The sequence below is a fragment of the Bufo gargarizans genome, chromosome 10 (genome assembly GCF_014858855.1).
Source record: "Bufo gargarizans isolate SCDJY-AF-19 chromosome 10, ASM1485885v1, whole genome shotgun sequence".
Taxonomy (NCBI): domain Eukaryota; kingdom Metazoa; phylum Chordata; class Amphibia; order Anura; family Bufonidae; genus Bufo; species Bufo gargarizans.
In genome coordinates, this window is record NC_058089.1 from 55318205 (window position 1) to 55338682 (window position 20478).

Consider the following 20478-nt stretch of genomic DNA (forward strand, 5'->3'; position numbering starts at 1 on the left):
AATAGAGCATCTTTGGGATGTGGTGGAACGGGAGCTTCGTGCCCTGGATGTGCATCCCTCAAATCTCCATCAACTGCAAGATGCTATCCTATCAATATGGGCCAACATTTCTAAAGAATGCTATCAGCACCTTGTTGAATCAATGCCACGTAGAATTAAGGCAGTTCTGAAGGCAAAAGGGGGACCAACACCGTATTAGTATGGTGTTCCTAATAATTCTTTAGGTGAGTGTATAACAATTGTAACGCAGTCCCTTTCACTTAAAGGGGTTGTCTATTCTCCTTATTTCAGTGTTGCACGCATCGCTCCCAACACACCCTTTAACCTGTCGTGCGGGGTGTCTTTTACTGCGAGTGATGGCACAGGCAGCTGTGCATTGGCGCTTGCAGCACATTCTCATCACTTATATAGCACTGACATATTCTACAGTGCCTACAGACATTAGCATTACTCACAATCTAGATTCCCTATCAGTATATCTTTGGAGTGTGGGAGGAAACCGGAGAACCTGGGGGAAACCCACTCAAACACGGGAACAACATATAAACTCCATGCAGATGTTGTCCCTGATTGGACTCAAACTTAGGACCCCAGGGCTGTAAGTCACCAGTGCTAACCACTGAGCCACTGTGCTGGCCATTGTATTAGAATTGCTAGAGCAGGTTTGGCTGAGCAGGCGCTGTACAGATCGTGATAACCAATGGTAAATGGTTGCCACAAGTTGTTTGCTAGTTCTCCATCTTCCCGTAGATGTATAGAACAGCTCCAAGGCTGTGGTGCGTGCCCTGGAGCTGTTGTATACAAGCAGCCATAGATGAAACGAGGTGGCCAGGAGCTAATGCCAGAGAAGATAGTGTGGTGTTTGGGGACTGGGGCTAATACGCGTGGCTCTATGTGCGCTCACTCCCGCGATTACCGGCCACCAGAAAGGCCAGCTTTTTCTCTTTTTGTATGCAAGTGTGGCCACCTCTGCGATGGCCATAACCCCTAGGGATGAGCAGTGTATAAAAAGGAACAAATCTGGTTACTGCGGACCAGAGCCATTTTTTGAAAATAAGTCTCACGTTAAAGGAATAACAGGGTTTATGTAAGGCTACTTTAACATTAGCGTTTTTTTGCAGATTCATCGTCATGCATTTACAAAAAACGCTTTCATTGCCATAATACAACCGCATGCATCCGTCTTGAACAGGTCCAGACTTCTTTAGCTATGACGGATCCGTCATGAACACCATTGAAAGTCAATGGAGGATAGATCCGTTTTCTGTTGTGTAAAAAAAAAAAATGCATCTGTCCTGATTGACTTGCATTGTGTGCCAGGACGGATCCGTCTTTCTCCGCACCACATGGCAGACAGAAAAAACGCTCCAGGCAGCATTTTGGTGTCCGCCTCCAGAGCGGAAAGTGACTGAACGGAGGCAAACTGATGCATTCTGAGCGGATTCTTTTCCATTCAGAATCCATTAGGGCAAAACTGATCACCGCTTGTGAGAGCCCTGGAATGGATCTCAGAAACCGAAAGCCAAAACGCCAGTGTGAAAGTAGCCTATGATTATTAAAGGATCTATTTATTTATTGTTTCCTGGAAACAGCATCACTGTAGTCTGCTGAATCTCATTCACTTACATAGAGAGAAATTGTAATACCAGACACAACCCATGACCAAGAATGTCGCTGTTTCTAAGGATAAAAAGTCGACCCTTTATGTTATCTTGTATATGCCCTTTACATTCATTGAAATTCTCATTTTTGTATTTATTTTTAGATTGCCATGCTGAAGGAGAAATTGATGACCTATGAAGAGCAAAGGATTCCAGAGCAAAGCAAGCAGAATCATGGGTCTACAAACCAGCAACAGGCAGAAATCAAGAGGTATTTTGCTGTAGTCTGTGGTTGTGCAGGTCATCCCTTTTTTTTAATGCTGAGGCGTTACTTCTCTTCCAGAGCCTAGAGTGACTATGGATGTGACCCTTAACTTTTACCTAATAAGTGTTCATTATTTTAGCATAGTCTTGTAGTTTCAAGAGTGAATTCCTGAAGCGGAGTCTGTCACTTCCATAATCAGTTTTAAAGTAAGCCATGTAGACTACGTGCCCTGAAACATAGCCCCCCAACCCAGTTTTAAAACCATTGGTGGCGCAGCATGCTCTCCCTCCCCAACCCCAGTATTAAATCATTGGTGGCAGTGGCCACAGAGTCCCCTCCTCTTCATTGGTGGTGCAGTGGCAGTTCCGATCGGAGCCCCAGCCATGTAATGGCGGGGCTCCGATCGGTTACCATGGCAGCCAGGAAGCTACTGAAGCCATGGCTGCCATGGTAAGCTCCCTGCTGCTGTGTGCACAAAGCACAGGGCAGCAGGGACAGTGTGAAGTCCTATTCACCCTCATAGAGCTCTGTTAGGGTGAATAGGACAAGGGATTAAAAGATCCCAGGTTCTAGCCCCTAATAGGTTAAATAGCTACTAAAGTAAAAAAAAAAAAAAAAAAACGAAATATTAAGTATAATTCACCCCCTTTCCCAATTTTACATATAAAATATATAAACAATAAATAAATAAACATATCACCACGTCCGAAAAGTCCAAACTATTAAAATATTAAAAAATATCTCCTATGCGGTGAACGCCGTAACAGAAAAAAATAATAATAATAAAAACTGCGATTTGTAATTTTTTTGTCACCTTGAATTTTTTTTTTACTTTAGTAGCTATTTACCCTCTTAGGGGCTAGAACCTTGGATCTTTTAATCACTTGTCCTATTCACCCTAATAGAGCTCTATCAGGGTGAATAGGACTTCACACTCTCCCTGATGCTTTGTGCACACAGCAGCAGGGAGCTTACAATGGCAGTCAGGGCTTCAGTAGCGTCCTGGCTGCCATGGTAAATGATCGGAGCCCCGCCATTACACTGCTGGGGCTCCAATCGGAACTGCCACTGCACCACCAGAGGAGGGGAGGGGACCCTGTGGTCACTGCCACCAGTGATTTAATACGGGGGTTGGGAGGGCGCACTGCGCCACAAATGGTTTTTAATACTGTTGCGGGGGGGGGGAGCACTGCGCCACCCACCAATAAAGGTAACCAAACTATTATTACAAATACAGGCGGCGAGTGCCGGCTGCAGAATCACATAGCCAGCACCCGACCTCTATGACAGGGAGCTGCGATCAGTGGCAGTTAACCCCTCAGGTGCAGCACGGCCTGACAGCCCCTATGATAGAAAGGGGCCTTTTTAATGATTGTTTTTCAAGATGTAACAGCGGCTGCCGTGCGCCGCTGTTCCCATGCTTACCGCCGCGGTCCCTGGCGCCGTGTTCAGCTGCCAGTGCTTCCCCATTCACCACTGCAGTCCTGGGCTCTGTCCGTGTAGGTACCGTTGTTCTGGGATCTGCGCCACAGTTTCCTTTCAGCCTTGGCCACCGCATGCTTGCTGCTTATTCCTTGTTTTTTTGGGCTCGTTAAAATCGTTATTTAACGACTATTCCCTATATAGGCATCTTACCTTTGTCTGTGGCTTCTTTTCATTAAAAAACGATCTTTTAAAATATGCAAATCGCTTCAATACCAGCAAGTAAGGCGTCTACTTGCTGGTAGCCGCCGCCAAAAACCGCCCCTCCTCTTGTTGATTGACAAGGCCAGCAGCGATCTCCTCCTCCGGCTGGCCCTGTCAGCATTTTAAAAATCCCGCGCCTGTCTTCATTCGGCGCAGGTGCTCTGAGAGAAGGAGGCTCGCCTCCTCAGCACTCCCTCAGTGCGCCTGCGCCGATGACGTCTTCTTTTTCGGTGACGTCATCGGCGCAGGCGCACTGAGGGAGTGCTGAGGAGGCGAGCCTCCTTCTCTCAGAGCGCCTGCGCCGAATGAAGACAGGCGCGGGATTTTTGAAATGCTGACAGGGCCAGCCGGAGGAGGAGATCGCTGCTGGCCCTGTCAATCAACAAGAGGAGGGGGCGGTTACTTTATAACACTGAACTAAAGAGCTGCCTCATCCTCCGCTCTGCTTGTCAGGGATTGTGATCATGAATGCAGTTTAATACGATCTTCAGTTGAATCTCTATAGCAGGCATCCCCAAACTGCGGCCCTCCAGCTGTTGCAAAACTGCAACTCCCAGCATGCCCGAACAGCCTACAGGTATCAGCCTACAGCAGGGCATTGTGGGATTTGTAGTTTTACAACAGCTGGAGGGCCGCAGTTTGAGGATGCCTGCTCTATAGGAATGGAGTTCTTGAGAATGAAGTGCAGAGAGGAGGTGGGGATGTGGGTAATGACCAGCAGCAATTATGTGCAGTCTCCAGTACCACAGCCCCACATTACCAGAGTCTGTTCTGTCCTTCCTCTCTGTACTTCATGTCTCCTCATGAACTCCATTCTCACAGAGATTCAGCTGAAGATCTTATCTGTATTGATAATCCCTGACAGGTAGGAGAGGAGGTTGAGGCAGCCTTCTAACTCAGTGTCCTGAAGTAACTTGTCCTCCTGTGTGATTAGTGCAGGTTTTGTCTGTACTAATAGGACGGCGGCCATTTTATTTTTCCTAATGATTGCTCCCGAGTCAAAACGAGCCATTATAACTAATGAAAGGTATTTGGGAATATATTTATAATAAAGTAATATTTAAGTATTTTCATCTTCTTAATTCCTGGAGAACACCTTCACTTCCTGTGCTTTGAGTTAGATCATGTGACATCGCAGACCAATCCTAGCCCTCCTGCACATATATAAATGGCTCGGCCACCTTCCTAGATGCCTCAGCGTCAAGGTCCTTGTGTCCTGCTAAGGTTGCTGTTATCTCTGCTTGTGTTCCTGTGTACCTGACTCGTGCTTGTGTTTCTGGACTCCGCTACCTGTTTGATCTCTGCCTGCTTGCCTTGACTCTCCTGTTGCCGATCCGGATTGCCTGACCTGTACCTGAGCTATTGCTTGTTTGACTTCGCCTCTGCCTCATCCTTCTGTCCTGCACTGTAGCTCCTGGTTACTACTCAGCCTGCTGACTATGTCTGTACCTCTGGTAGCTTGCTAAGGTACCTCCTTGTCCGCCTGGACCAGCTGCCTCGTGTGCCAAAGTCTATCCCCGCCATCAGGGGTACTGTGAAGATCGAGGGGTTCACTTAGACAACGCTCTTAGAGGAGATGGGACATGTGGCACAGTGGGTTCACACCCGCTGGTTCGTGACACAAGAAAGGTATCAGCTGAAAAAAAGAAAAAAGGCCTATTAAAAATGGACTACTTGGCCATTTTTGACAGTGTCGTATTAATGTAGCCTAAGGGGTTAAAATGCACTTAGTTGTGTGCCAACTAGATTTACTTCAGTCACAAATTGAATTTAAAAAAAAAACATTTTTGTGAGGGTTTTTCCAATTTTAATGTGACTGTTTGTTTGGGGGTTTTCCAGGTTTGAAAAAAATACCTGTGTGCCTGAATAATTACTAGATAATGGCCAGACGCCAGCAGACCGGCAGCAAGCATTTTTTACCTCTGCTGGATTCCCTGGAAATAGGCCATACGCTTTCCAAGAAAAATGTGCCAATGTGGAATAGGGCCATATGCCCTTCAATCTGCGCCATTACAACCCCCCTTCTCCTCCGCCCAGCTATATAGCTGTTGCAGGAGTGGGGGTATTCTATTTAAGACCCTTGTCACCTGATGATTTATGGGGTCTTCATAGTCCCAGGTATCCCCCTGTAGATATATTCATATATGAAACGCGTAGGGACATTTAAATATATCACCACCTTAGCGTTCTATTTCCACCACAACAATTTAGGATATACCCTTGACCTTTACATTTTTCCCCTGGCAGGGCCATTTAGGGTTATCAGTTTAGGGTTAGGTTCTAGGACCCCGTGTTAGGAGGCTCTTTCAGGGTATAACAAGTCAAGTAGGGCCTAACAGGGATAGATCCTCTCCCGGAGGCCCTCCATCACCTAGTTGACCGTCTACCTGAAGACCCTCTCAAGTTTAAGAACCACCTCTGTATGTGCACCCTGGGTGCCGGTCCTGACTGTCCGCCACCGGTAAGACTAAGGCCCCTTTCACACGGGCGAGTATTCCGCGCAGATGCGATGCGTGAGTTGAACGCAATGCACCCGCACTGAATCCCGACCCATTCATTTCTATGGGGCTGTTCACATGAGCGGTGAATTTCACGCATCACTTGTGCGTTGCGTGAAAATCGCAGCATGCTCTATATTCTGCGTTTTTCACATAACGCAGGCCCCAAAGAAATGAATGGGGTTGCGTGAAAATCGCAAGCAAGTGCGGATGCGGTGCGATTTTCACGCACGGTTGCTAGGAGACTATCGGGGTGGAGCCCCAATCATTATTATTTTCCCTTATAACATGGTTATAAGGGAAAATAATAGCATTCTGAATGCATTGTAAAATAGCGCTGGAGGGGTTAAAAAAATAAAATAATAATTTAACTCGCCTTAATCCACTTGATCGCGCAGCCGGCATCTCCTTCTGTCTTTATCTTAGGCCTCTTTCACACTTGCGTTGTCCGGATCCGGCGTGTACTCCACTTGCCGGAATTACACGCCGGATCCGGAAAAACACAAGTGTACTGAAAGCATTTGAAGACGGATCCGTCTTCAAAATGCTTTCAGTGTTACTATGGCACCCAGGACGCTATTAAAGTCCTGGTTGCCATAGTAGTAGTGGGGAGCGGTATACTTACAGTCCGCGCGGCTCCCGGGGCGCTCCAGAGTGACGTCAGAGCGCCCCATGCGCATGGATCATGTGATCCATGCGATCACGTCATCCATGCGCTTGGGGCGCCCTGACGTCACTCTGGAGCGCCCCGGGAGCCGCATGGATGGTAAGTATGCTGCTCCCCGCTCCCCACTACACTTTACCATGGCTGCCAGGACTTTAGCGTCCCGGCAGCCATGGTAACCGTTGAGAAAAAGCTAAACGTCGCATCCGGCAATGCGCCGAAACGACGTTTAGCTTAAGGCCGGATCCGGATCAATGCCTTTCAATGGGCATTCATTCCGGATCTGGCCTTGCGGCAAGTGTTCCGGATTTTTGGCCGGAGCAAAAAGCGCAGCATGCTGCGCTATTTGCTGCGGCCAAATAACGTTCCGTTCCGGAACTGAAGACATCCTGATGCATCCTGAAGGACGGACTGTCCATTCAGAATGCATTAGGATAATCCTGATCAGTATTCTTCCGGCATAGAGCCCCAACGACGGAACTCTATGCCGGAAGAAAAGAACGCAGATGTGAAAGAGCCCTTAGCTGTGTGCAGTAAAACATCATGTGATGGACCATGTGATGACCGGAGTGACATCACCACAGGTCCTGTTACTGCACACAGCTAAGATGAAGACAGAAGGAGATGCCGGCTGCGCAATCAAGTGGACTAAGGTGAGTTAAATTATTATTTTTTTAACCTCTCCAGCGCTATTTTACTATGCATTCTGTATTAAGAATGCTATTATTTTCCCTTATAACCATGTTATAAGGGAAAATAATACAATCTACAGAACACCGATCCCAAGCCCGAACTTCTGTAAAGAAGTTCGGGTTTGGGTACCAAACATGTGCGATTTTTCTCACGCGAGTGCAAAACGCATTACAATGTTTTGCACTCACGCGGAAAAATTGCGTGTGTTCCCGCAACGCCCGTGTGAAACCAGCCTAACCCTTTTTTCTGCCTCTCTGGCAGACCTAACAGTGTACCACGAGTAACTTCAAGTACACATCTGTGGTCTTAAATTTACTTACCTTTTGGTTTGTTTTATCAGACCCACTCCAACCTATCTTAGGGGTGGTACTGTAGACTTGATTAAAGGCGACCTGGTAGGTCACATGTACTCCAGGTCCTCTGTCGTTTGTCTGTGTTGTATGTTTGTAAGGGGTCCATATTTCCGTTCTTGGGATCATAATTGCTAACATTAAATGTTAAGTTTTAAACACGTTGCTGCCCCCTTTTAGTTTCATGTGTTATAATTCTCAGAAGATGAAAGATGTTGTAAAAGGTGGAGAAAACTTTGACATAGTGAAATTCAACATTCCCACACCTTTGTTCTCCCTTGAGATAAGCCGCCACCAGAGGTGCCTGCAACACCTTATTCCCCTCCCTCTATTGACCATGCACGGTGGGCCAAGCACATACCAATCCTTCAGCCAGGCTTCATCTAGGGTGTATAGCAGTAACTGCAGCGACGGTATAATAATCTGCATAAGTGTATAACCGCTATTCGCTATGTATGGTACTAGATAAACCTGGAAGGCCTAGTCCTAGGAAACATGTAAGAATAAACTGTACAAAAGTAAACTGCCGAGCGGTTGTCACACTTTTCTGACTTTAGCTGATGTTTGACAAGGACAGCAGATGCTATAGTGATTCACAACACTTGGAAAGGCTGCTTGTCATTGCGGACATACCGGATTGGCTGAGAACAAGTCTGAAAGAAATATGGCAGTGACATAGACAGAGACCCTGAGCTCTACACCCCCACGTAGACTGACATATTGTGTGGGCTGGCTGCATGCACTTACCGGTATTCTTCTCCAAGTAAACAATAGCCACAATAAAACATTCTCTTACATGGAAGAAGAAATCCTACCGCAATCTCCATTTTCATTATATCCCATATTAAAGGGAACCTGTCACCGGGATTTTGTGTATAGAGCTGAGGACATGGGTTGCTAGGTGGCCGCTAGCACATCCGCAATACCCAGTCCCCAAAGCTCTGTGTGCTTTTATTGTGTAAAAAAAAAAAAAGGATTTGATACATATGCAAATTAACCCGAGATGAGTCCTGTCCCTGACTCCTCTCGGGGGCAGGACTCATCTCAGGTTCATTTGCATATGTATCAAATCTTTTTTTTTTTTTTACACAATAAAAGCACACAGAGCTATGGGGACTGGGTATTGTGGATGTGCTAGCGGCCATCTAGCAACCCATGTCCTTAGCTCTATACACAAAATCATAGTGACAGGTTCCCTTTCAACTCCTCAACATTGTAATACCAGGAAAATTCATTGATTTATGGAAATCAGAGGATCGATAGACATGGTAATGATTTGCAAATCAGTGTGAGGTTATTAATGGTTGTCTGAGGAATGTTCTGCCACACTAAATGCACTTTGGCACGCAAATCATCAAGATCCGCTGCTGGCAGTTCCCTTTGTAATTACCGAACAATGACATTGCATATTTGCTCGGTAATTACAATTTGCTTGGTGTTGCAATTCGATGTTGAGGAGTGCATGTACATTGGCATTTTAAGAATACAGATGAAACTTAGAAAAATTAGAATATTGTGCAAAATTCATTTATTTCAGTAATGCAACTTAAAAGGTGAAACTAACATATGAGACTCATTACATGCAAAGCGAGATATTTCAAGCCTTTATTTGTTATCATTTGGATGATTATGGCTTATAGTTTATGAAACCCCAAAGTTATAATTTTGAGGTACCCTTTGCTCAGGGGGTACGGGATTAATTAGCTGACTAGAGAGTGACACTTTGAGCCTAGAATATCGAACCTTTTCACAATATTCTAATTTTAGGCTGCATTAATGCAAATCCTTTTAATTCGCATTACTGAAATAAATGAACTTTTGCATGATATTCTAATTTTTCACCTGTATGTAAGTTCAGCAGGGATCTTATGGTGTGCAATGGTTGGCACTGTTGTCTTGCAGCAATGAAGTCCTGGCCGAACCCAATACCTATCTGCATGATGTTTGGGTTTTCGCTAGAGACTTTGGTTTCCTCCCATTCTCCAAAAATAAAATAAGGATTCTGGCGTGAGTGGTTACGTTTGTGTACAGTTCTGCAGAATATATTGATGCTATATAAACTACAGGAATATATATATATATATATATATATATTTTTTTTTTTAAAAGAATCTGTATCCTCTAGCGCCGACATATTCCAGAATGCTGTACACAGATTGTAAACACTAATAACAGTCCCGTCTCCAGTGGAGCTCACAATCTGAATTCTGTGTAGCAGTGACGCACACTAGGACCAGTTGTAGCTAAAGGGCTGCTGAGGTAGGGTGCCCAAGCGATTGGATGTCCATTGATCATGAGAGCAAGAGTCTAGTTTTGAGTACAGAGTTCAGTTGTCTTATTCAGTCCCATAAGGGTCCATTCACACGTCCGTGTGTGTTTCGCGGATCCGCAAAACACAGACACCGGCAATGTGCGTTCTGCATTTTGCGGACTGCACATCGCCAGCACTTAATAGAAAATGCCTAATCTTGTCCACAATTGCGGACAAGAATAGGACATGTTCTATTTTTTTCGGTATTGGAAGTGCGGGTCCGCATTTCCGTATCCGGGCAGCACATCGTGCGGCCCCATAGAAATGAATGGGTCTGCAATTCCGTTCTACAAAATGTGGAACAGAATTGCGGACGTGTGAATGGACCCTAAGGACTCCTTCACACTCTGCAGATTTAGTTGCAGCATTTTCCGCGACTGAAAATCCGTTCCATTCACCTGATTGGGGCTTGCAGAAATCCACATGCTTGCTGTCCCATTCAAATGAATGGAACTGATTTTAGTTGTGGAAATTTCTACAACAAAATCCGCGGTCTGCGAAGGCACCCTAAGGTGAATGGAGCCGTGGTAACACATGCAAGTTTCCGCTCCATTCTCCCAGGGGACCCCTCTTGCTCCAATAATTGCTAGGATGCCTGTAGATACATCATAAATGTTGCTTGGGGGGGGGGGGGGGGGGGGGGCAAACCTCTCTCTATCTCTATATATATATATATATATTTATTTTTTTATTTATTTTTTTTTTATTTAAATCGGATAAAAAATTTTATTAACATTTTTTTAATTTACAAACATGAAGGGGGCAAACCTTTTAATCACTCTAAAGCTATCATGACACAGATTCTCCCTGAGCTGTGATTAATGTAAAAAAATCTGACATCCTATAGTACATGACAATCTTTCTGTAACAAAGCTAGAACCAGCCCTGTACATTCCATGGATCCAGAGATCTCCTCATTCATTGCTCCGCTAGGTTTATATCAAGCTGACAGCTCAGGGGGAGTGTCTATTCTGCTGCATATCAGTGGGCGTGTCCATGATCTCCCTATCACAGCTCAGGAGGCGTGTCCATGCTCTCCCTATCACAGCTCAGGAGGCAGTTGAAGGATAATACTGAGCATGTGCGGCCTTCTCAGTGAGCCGGACAAAGAAATAAGAAAAAAAACAAACGGGTTGCGCTATACAGATATATTTCATTGAATAGTTCAATAGCTATGCAGAATTTTTAATGACATGCAATTACAAAAGTATTCAGATCCTGTTACTGGTTTGAAAACTGTAGAATATTTTTTGTGGGACAACCCCTTTAAATCGAAAGCCCCTTATTATCAATTTAAAACTCAGGTCTGCGATGCTTGCAATTGTCTCAAGATTCAATTAGCCGTGCCTGTATGTATATACCTTTTCTGAGCTATCCCCTTAGCCGTGATGCTGCTGACTCTGGCACCCTTAACACAAGCCTTCCACAAGCTGTAGACTCTTCTATATAAAAAATTTAGCAGAGCAGCATCACCATCCACGTAATAGGGAATGCACTAAGAATTACAGGAACCGTCTACAACTTTCATTAAAACCTACTGTTGCACATTAGCAGAGCCGCACAGCTGGTGTCTGAGCTGTTCAAATGTATCCCCAGGCTTAGAACTAACACAATACACTGCCTCTTTCCATTCTGAAGAGTCAGGACATAAATTATAGCTCCTATTTGATCTCTCCTGTTTTCCCAGGAAGGTTATAAAAAATAAAATAAATACAGTAAAAAGATGATTACTTCCCATTTGGAAGTAATCCTGACGAATCTGTTATAGTAAATGCTTGTACTCCACATAATGTACAAATTCCAGAGCATCTCCTAACTACACGGAGGAGATTTATCACAAGAGGGATTTTGCAGGAGCCTGCGTCACTGTAAATTTATCAAATGTCACTCAATGTTTGATAAATTTGGTGCATTTGTAAAGGCCATCCATCTTTTAGTAGATTTGTACCCATGACACCGGCTGACCTGTTACATGTGTACTTGGCAGCTGAAGGAATCTGTGTTGGTCCCATGTTCATATGTGCTCGCATTGCTGGGAAAAATGATGTTTTAATATATGCAAATGAGCCTCTAGGAGCAACGGGGGCGTTACCATTACACCTAGATGCTCTGCTACTGCCACACCCTCTGCACTTTAATTGACAGAGTCAGGCAGGTGTGATCGTGTTTTCACTCCCGCCCTGTCAATCAAAGAGCAGAGGGCGCGGCAGCTGCCAAGAGACCAGAGCCTAAGTGTAATGGTAACACCCCCGTTGCTCCTAGAGGCTCATTTGCTCGTTTTTCTCAGCAATGTGGACACACATGAACATGAGACCAACACAGATGCCTTCAGCTGCCAAGCGCACATGTAACAGGTCAGCCAGTGTCATAGGTACGAGTCTGCTGACAGATGCCCTTTAAGTCTAACGCTTCTGTCTTCAGATGTTACTCCATCCCTTTGCCTGAGTAAGCTGGTGACAATTTTTGCAACAAATGTCATCTTTCTATAGCAGTCGGCACAAAGAAGACCTCCTCTATAGATGTCCACAGAAGAGCCTTGCACTGATTGGTGAAATGTGTGATGCTCTAATTGAGTCACTCAACAGGCTTATTAACTGACTCGCAAGTTGCTGCGTCCCAGAATGGCAAAATCCAACAGTGCTGGATTTCTTTGCGATTCTGGGGTTGCAGCAACTTGAAAATAGTCTTGCAACCCCATTTAGTCCATTGGTTACGCAGCGATCTTCGATCGTTCAACGGGTGTTTCAGGCAAGATGGCCGTGTAACGCCAGCCGAAGTCCCGGAAAACTCCTTTAAACATAATTCCTCCTCTGATTTGCAGGTGCCAAGAACTTCTCCAGTCCATTTTTACAAACCGAGAAGAAATCAGGACCGAGTTCTGCAACCTGGAGATGCGTCTGAAGCAAACAGAACTAAAGGCCATTTACCAGAGGCAGTACCACGAGCAGATTCAGATGATGTGCTCCCATGAGCAGACGATAAAGGTGAGTCCTTCAGACGTGAATGTCACCAAGTATAGTGCGACTTCTCAACCTGCCAAGTTATGCAGACTTTGTGAAATTAAAAATGTCAGAAGGCTTAAACTTGATTAAATGCCTTATGGTTTTAACTTGTAGCGTCTCCTCTCCTGCGCAGCATTGATGGTTTAAAGGAAATACATTTCACGAAAAGATTACATACACTCGATAGATGTGTGGTGAGGTTTTCAACGAACATGACTGTTTGCTTTCAATGGACATATGGTTGGCATCTCTGAACTGCCTTAATTCTTGAAAGTTTAGCTACAGAACTCAGAATTGGTGAGAGGACCATATGCCGGTGTATTTGATTTAGAATTTATTTTTTTATTCTTGCGAACATGCTGACGATCTCAAGCACATATTAAAATGAAAGCTTGAATTTACAGGACGTAAAGTAGCAACCTGCCACCTGACAATATAGGGTTGGATTTTTTATATATATATTTTTTTAACTTGGCAGCTGTTTCTAATGTATATTTTTTTATAATCTGTTTGTGGACCTGAGATGACGGCAGAGTAACTATAGAGACTGCAGCTCCACCGAGCGATGTGCCAAACGGAATTCCCAAGAAGTTGGATGATGCTGAGATCTGTTCGGTTGTCAGGAATTTATTCTAACCCCCTGTACCCCACTCACCCTGCAATCGCTGGATGTGCCAGTTTTGCATATAGTAAGGTGAAAATCATAGAAAAGGATATGAGATTGTGTGAGGAGTATGACAGACGTTGTGTACAGGGGTGTCACAAGGAAGAGGTGCAGACGATGCAGGCACACCAGGGCTTCAAAGGCGACCCAGAAGATCCCTCTGCTTCACAGAAGGAGACCAGTACTATAAAGTACACATGATACTTTGGGGGCCATTTACAGGTTTTGCATTGGAGCCTAGAAGCCTCAAGTTATTCCTCTGCTTGTGGCTTAATATTAAGTAGGTTACCCACTTTTGGAAACATGCATTTAATAAGCTTAGTAGTGTCTTAGTCTTTTGCTTCTTGAAAAGCCAGGTTCCCCATTTACGAAAGTCGTGTATTCCCTGTCTGACGGAAGAGAGAGAAAATTATGATCCTGCTAGTAGGGCATCTCAGCTCTATACAGAGAAAAGGGCTCAATAGTTTTAAGAGACCAATTGAAAAAATTATTTTTAGCTCATAATGAGTACAATGCACTAATAATAAAAAAAAAGAAAAAAGAAATTGCCCCCAAAGGTTTACATAGCTTTTAAAGGGAACCTGTCACCTCTACTATGCTTCCCTCACTGAGCGTTTCGAAATGTTCATTGTGTTACCCTAAACATATAAATTACGCTTTTAATTTCATTTGCAGACGAATTCAATAAGTATTATGCATTTTTGTACTTCCCGCCTTTTATGCAAATTAACATGAGTCATATCTTACTTGTGTGACCAGAGAAGAGACCTATTTTCAAGCTCTGACTCATCTCAGGTTAATTTGCATATGTATCAAATCATTTTTTTTTACACAATAAAAGCACACAGAGCTATGGGGACTGGGTATTGCGGATGTGCTAGCGGCGATCTAGCAGCCCATGTCCTCAGCTCTTTACACAAAATCCAGGTGATAGGTTCCCTTTAAAGATTTCCTAAAGTGACCAACCCCTTTAAATTGAGCGACTTTGGCCTCTGGCTGTCAGGGCATGCTGGGAGTTGTAGTTTTGCAAAAGCTAGAGAGCCAAAGGTTGGGCTCACTGGTTTTAAAAATATAGGTTTATATTTGCAGTATACTTAATTGTATTTGTGTGTGTGTGTGTGTGTCTGTGTGTATATGTGTATGTGTATGTGTATATGTATATGTATATATATATATATATATATAATACTCACTGCATAAGCTGACTTCAATAATAAAGCTCCCCCTAGTGATAGCGATCAGATGCTAGAGGAAGGACAGTCATTTTAGCTTCGATGATGGTATCCAAATGTTTCTCAAAGGCAGAATTTTTAGAGGTCACTAGTTTTGTTTGTGGAGACTCGTCATATTGTAGTTGCCGTCTGTTTTGTAGGCAACTCTGAAAAGGGATCACAGACTGGAGGCTTTGACGGCCAAACAGGCCATTATACAGAAGAGAAAACAAGAGGAGATGAAACGTTTTGAGGAGAACACAAATTGGCTCCATCGTCTGGAAAATGAAATGAAATTGCTGGGTCCGGACAAGCAGATTCCAGTGGTAAGATCTGGGCTCTGGCTTATTGACTAAAATGTTCTATATTTTGTTTCAAGGCTTTCATCTTAGTGAATGATACTCGTACTTTATAGAATATGTATTATTTTTGCTGTATGACCGTACATGTAGTCTTACCATTTTATGAATGTCACTGCAAAATTTAAATAATTTTCTAAATTGTTGTCTTCAATAATTTCCTACCATCTTGCCTCTGCAAAGTGTGTGTTGACTTCTTCACTTAGAGCTCACTTGACATGTGCTGCTAAATCATATGCTTCATAAATTCATCAGAGCAGGGTGAAGACTCGCACAGGCTGTGTACAAGTATAGAGAGAATGAGAGGTTAAAGGGAAGCTCAATGGGGAGAAGAGAAATCGTACACTCCTCAGCATCGGTGACTGGCAGTACAAGTGAGAGGAGATGTAGAATGGGAAATCAGTCTAGGAATGAAGCGGTGCTTCTACTTGAGAGCTAGTGAAGACTGCAGCATCCTGGACACATAGGCTTTACATCCATCATGTATTACTTTCACATGATAAAATTTTAAAACTAGGAGCAGGTTGTAAACTAAAAATAAATGACTGATTTGTACTCAAGGTAAAAAATCATTTTTTAAAGGGAACCTGTCGCCAGTTTTATGGTGTCCTAACTAAGGGCAACATAAATAAGTGACTGATTCGCTTAGCAAAATGCTGGCTCACTTTCTTTAATTGACCCAGTCAATCTGCCAACATCTTGTATTGAAAAGTTCCAGCTGATAATGATGAGCTCCTGACTCTCCCCGCCCAACTGCTGCTGAATTTTTTTCCATATGAATCAGCAGCAGGTGGGCAGGGGAGTGGCTATAGCTCTGAATTAAATATACGCTGGACTCAATGACATCACACTGGACTCGAATCAGCTCATTAGCATGCAGCATCTTTGTGTGTATATTATGAGGTAACCATCTGTCACACCAGTAAGTGAATACATCTAAGGCACTTTGTAGTAGATTGTATATAATTAGTTAGATTATAATCAAATATCCACATGACAGGTTCCCTTTAAATGCCAAAGGTGTCCATTGCTTTTAAATCTGCATTATCATCTCACATTCTTATTTAATTTAATATAATGTAAAATTATTCCCAGTATCCTATAATTTCCTGAACGCCTACCAGAAAGTCGGTCATTGTTTTTTTTTGTTTTTTTATCTCTTTTTTTTGAGGCCTCAGACGTGTGTAACGATTGTAGAAGGCGATGAATTTGAATATTGTAATATTTCTATTTTAAGTTAATTTCCAATGGTTTTTTGATTCTTCACAGATTTCACTTGTTAATATTTCATAAGCTTCTCTTGCAAAGTAGCCATGATCCTTTTCTATAAATAGCTCCTGTGACATTTTCATGAATAATTTACCCCAGCCAGTAGTTAATTGTAAAGGCCTAGAATAAGTTGGGCATTTCATAATCGCCCCCTGATAAATGTGCCTGGAAGTTGATGTATGCGTTGCTCCAGTCTGCAGGAAAGCTGTAAGTTTTCCATTTTTTATTTTTCTCTGTTTCAGGAGCTTTCTAAAGATTTACAATGCTGCCACTTAAAACTAGAAGTAAAAGATTTGAAATCTCAGATTGAACACATGAATCTCCTCTTGTCTCTTCAAGAACGTGAATATAGATACAGTGAAAAGTAGGTGCATATGTGGTTTTTATGTTATATTTTGTTTCTAATAGAATTTTGCTTGAATCAACAGGAGTTGATTAAAAGTTTGGCAGAAAATTTGTCTTTTAACACTTGCCGAACTTTAATATGGCATAGTGGCTTATCATCAAGCTTAAATGGGGTTTTCCCCACTAACAATACTTATCCCTGAGCCATAGGATAGGCCAGTGATGGCTAACCTCCTGCACTCCAGCTGTGGGGAAACTACAACTCCCAGCATTCTCCATTCATTTTTATGGAGTTCTTAGAACAGCCAAGGCAAGTGTACATCTTGGGAGTCGTAGTTTTACCACAGCTGGAGTACCGGAGGTTAGCCATCACGGGAATAGGGGATACATCTATGATTGCTGGTGGGACCTCTGGAACTACCAGGAGTCACAAAAACAGAGGTTAAAGTTTGCCTAATGAGAATAAAGCGGTGGTTTACGTGTGACCACCACTCCATTCACTTCTATGGGATTGCTGGAGATCACACGAGAGCTGTTCAGGAGCAGTCCAATGGAAGCGAGTCGAGCATTGGTCAGTGCACCACCACTCCATGTCATAGGGCATTCTGGACCTCTGCTCTCTTGATCTCTGTTGGTTCCAGTGGCGGGACCCCTATCGATCAGATGCATTTCTCTTGTCCTCTGGCTAGGGGATATGCCTTGTAAACACCTGTGAAAAGGGTTGTTGGTTATCAAGTGAAAAAACGGGCTTAGGGAGGGATGCATAAAACTATTTAAAAAAAAAAGCACCCCCGCACCAGTCTTTGTCGTGAGACGTCATGACAACACATGTTACTGCCACAGCCACTCACTGAAATTGCAGAAGCCAGTCATTGGCTGCAGCAGTCAAGTGTGTCGACATGAAGTCCCTGCTGCCGCACATTAATCAAAGACTGGCGAGGGGGAGCTGGAGTGGATAAGCAATGGTTCTTTTATGGGGTTTTTTTATGCAACTTTTTCTTGATCCTTGACAAACCCCTTTAACTTTAACTTTAACCTGTACCTTTTAAAGAGGACCTTTCACCACTCCTGACATGCCTGTTTTAATAGCTACAAGCATTCCCCATGTAATAACAATTCTGGAACATCTATTCATCCAGGACCAACACTACTTACCGTAGGCCTCATACCGGAAGGCAGTTACCCTGCATATCCTAAAGAGACTTTAGTAATCTAGTGAATAAAGCACGTAGCAGTATGTTATCATTTATAACTAGTTTTGTGTGTTCTGTTGCAGAGTGATAAAAGGAATCCATCTTACTGATAACTTTTCCTTTTCCCTTTTGCTCTTCTAGGTTGCTTAATACTTTTCTACCTGCCTTCCGGAGGCAATATGAGATGTTGCAGCAGGCTGGATTAGCGAATGCCGTCATAGAGTCTGATTTCCAGGAACTCAAGCACCTGGTCCATAGAGAGAAGGCCGTCGTATGGGCCGACCAGACAATTGTCGAAGTTCCGAACAAAGCTGATGTACCAGATATTACATCTATTCTCTCCTTTCCTCATCTGGCTTACACCCAGACAACGCCATGCCGTAAGATCTGTTCTGCTTCACTGTTTCATATGATAATTAAAGTGAAGCTCCACCTTTTGATTAACACTGGTCAAGGATCATTAGTTATAGATCCTGGCATGATTGTGATTTTTTTTTTTTTTTTTTTTATCCTTTTTTAACCACCTGTTTTGCTCGGGCTGTGGGAAAAGTACTTAACTGTTCTGCCCAAACTGAGCTTGTGCAGAAAGTGGAGGGGGAAGAGCTGCTTTAGATGCTGCTATCTCCTGAATGGTAGCAGCTAGAAACATGTAACTGGTCTTGTTTGATAGCTGGCATTTCTGACTTTCATCCAAGATAAACTGGAGATATTGAAGAAAGGTCCCGGAGACAGATTAAGTTCCTCTGATAGCTCTTCTTTATTGTTCAAATATAGTTGACAGACATAACCACCACATACACGATATAAACGTTGACGCGTTTCGGGTGAGTACCCTTAGTCATAACAAATTGCCTTATGTGAACCTTCTATATAAAGGGGTTGAACCATTCTCCACCCAGTGAAGTGGGTGGGAGTCTCCAACTCCATAGGTTAACACATAAATGGCACACCTTTTTTTGTTTACTCCATTCATCATGGTTGTAATCGAAAACACCTTAAGCGGACAGTTTTCCAGAGAAATTAACCCTGGACTTGCCAGGATATTCATTCCATGACAAAAAAGCCGCATAATGTGAACCAACACCATATCATTAGTTAAAATAGAAACATGTGATACATGCATAAAAAATGATGAAACATCAAAATACAAACTAAACATAAAAGGCCTTTAGCTTTCTGATAAACAGCAGTCCGTTCTTATACAATAACCATATAAGGAGATATGGCTGAAAAGCCGCTAATTTTTGGCATTGATAGAGGCATGATATCTTTACAGACCTGGATCCAGATTCATACCTGTTCTATACATTAGTGTCTACAGTTAAATTTATGGTGAATAACATGATATAATACTCCACTTGTCATTAACCCCGGGTGCGCTAAATTCATCTTATTCATATATAGCCGGAATCAAAGGAAAACATGTCAATACCCAGTCGTCCTCAAGTGGGCAGAAGAACAAGGAAAGTTATATATACCGATGAACAGAGATAAGTGTGATATGCCAAAAACCAAGTTACCTAAGACTCAACAATCAAAACCACTGTTAGATCAAACATAAGTATTAAATTATGTGAGGATTATAACACAATATACCAGTGAGCACTCAACCATATTTTGAGTGTTCACTGGTAAACATAGATCAACTCCCTCTTCAAGTTGAGACCTGCTGGAATCCTGGTGCCAAGCCTGAAAATCCAATAGGCCTCACGAAGAAGGATTTTATTCTTGAGGTCGCCACCTCTCCTGGGAGCCAAAACCCTCTCAATAGCATAAGCCTGAAAAAATGATACCTGACGGGCATGTTCTTGTATAAAGTGCCTTGCTATGTTAGAGATATTGACACTATTTGGATTTTTAATATAATTTAAATGTTCTAAAATACGGGTTTTGAACTTACGTGATGTGCTGCCAACATACAGAGATCTATCCCATCAGCTATTTATCCCCAGGACTGTGACTGTGACGAGGGGACATCCTCTGCGTCTGGAGGAAAGAAGGTTTGTACACAAACATAGAAAAGGATTCTTTACGGTAAGAGCAGTGAGAATATGGAACTCTCTGCCTGAGGAGGTGGTGATGGTGAGTACAATAAAGGAATTCAAGAGGGGCCTGGATGTATTTCTGGAGCTTAATAATATTACAGGCTATAGCTACTAGAGAGGGGTCTTCCTCTGGATCAACTTGCGGGATAACAGGCCGAACTGGATGGACAAATGTCTTTTTTCGGCCTTATGTACTATGTTACTATGTTACAGTGAGTGCATTTAATGACATAAACAACACCCTCCGTGTTACAGTTCATATAACTCTGGATGGAAAATTTGCATGAATGAGCTGCATTATCAAATGACTTTGCCGGCAGCA

The 20478-nt window shown here is 43.2% G+C and overlaps 1 protein-coding gene across 1 annotated transcript in view; it reads left to right on the top strand.

Annotated features, from left to right (window-relative positions):
- Positions 1–20478, top strand: part of LOC122920662 (kinesin-like protein KIF18A) — a 125137-nt gene that overhangs the window by 58525 nt on the left and 46134 nt on the right. Inside the window, exons 9-13 of the mRNA XM_044270339.1 lie at positions 1766–1872; positions 12890–13052; positions 15107–15271; positions 16816–16937; positions 18253–18491. Coding sequence (XP_044126274.1) covers positions 1766–1872; positions 12890–13052; positions 15107–15271; positions 16816–16937; positions 18253–18491 — 796 coding nt within the window. The remainder of the gene's footprint in view (positions 1–1765; positions 1873–12889; positions 13053–15106; positions 15272–16815; positions 16938–18252; positions 18492–20478) is intronic.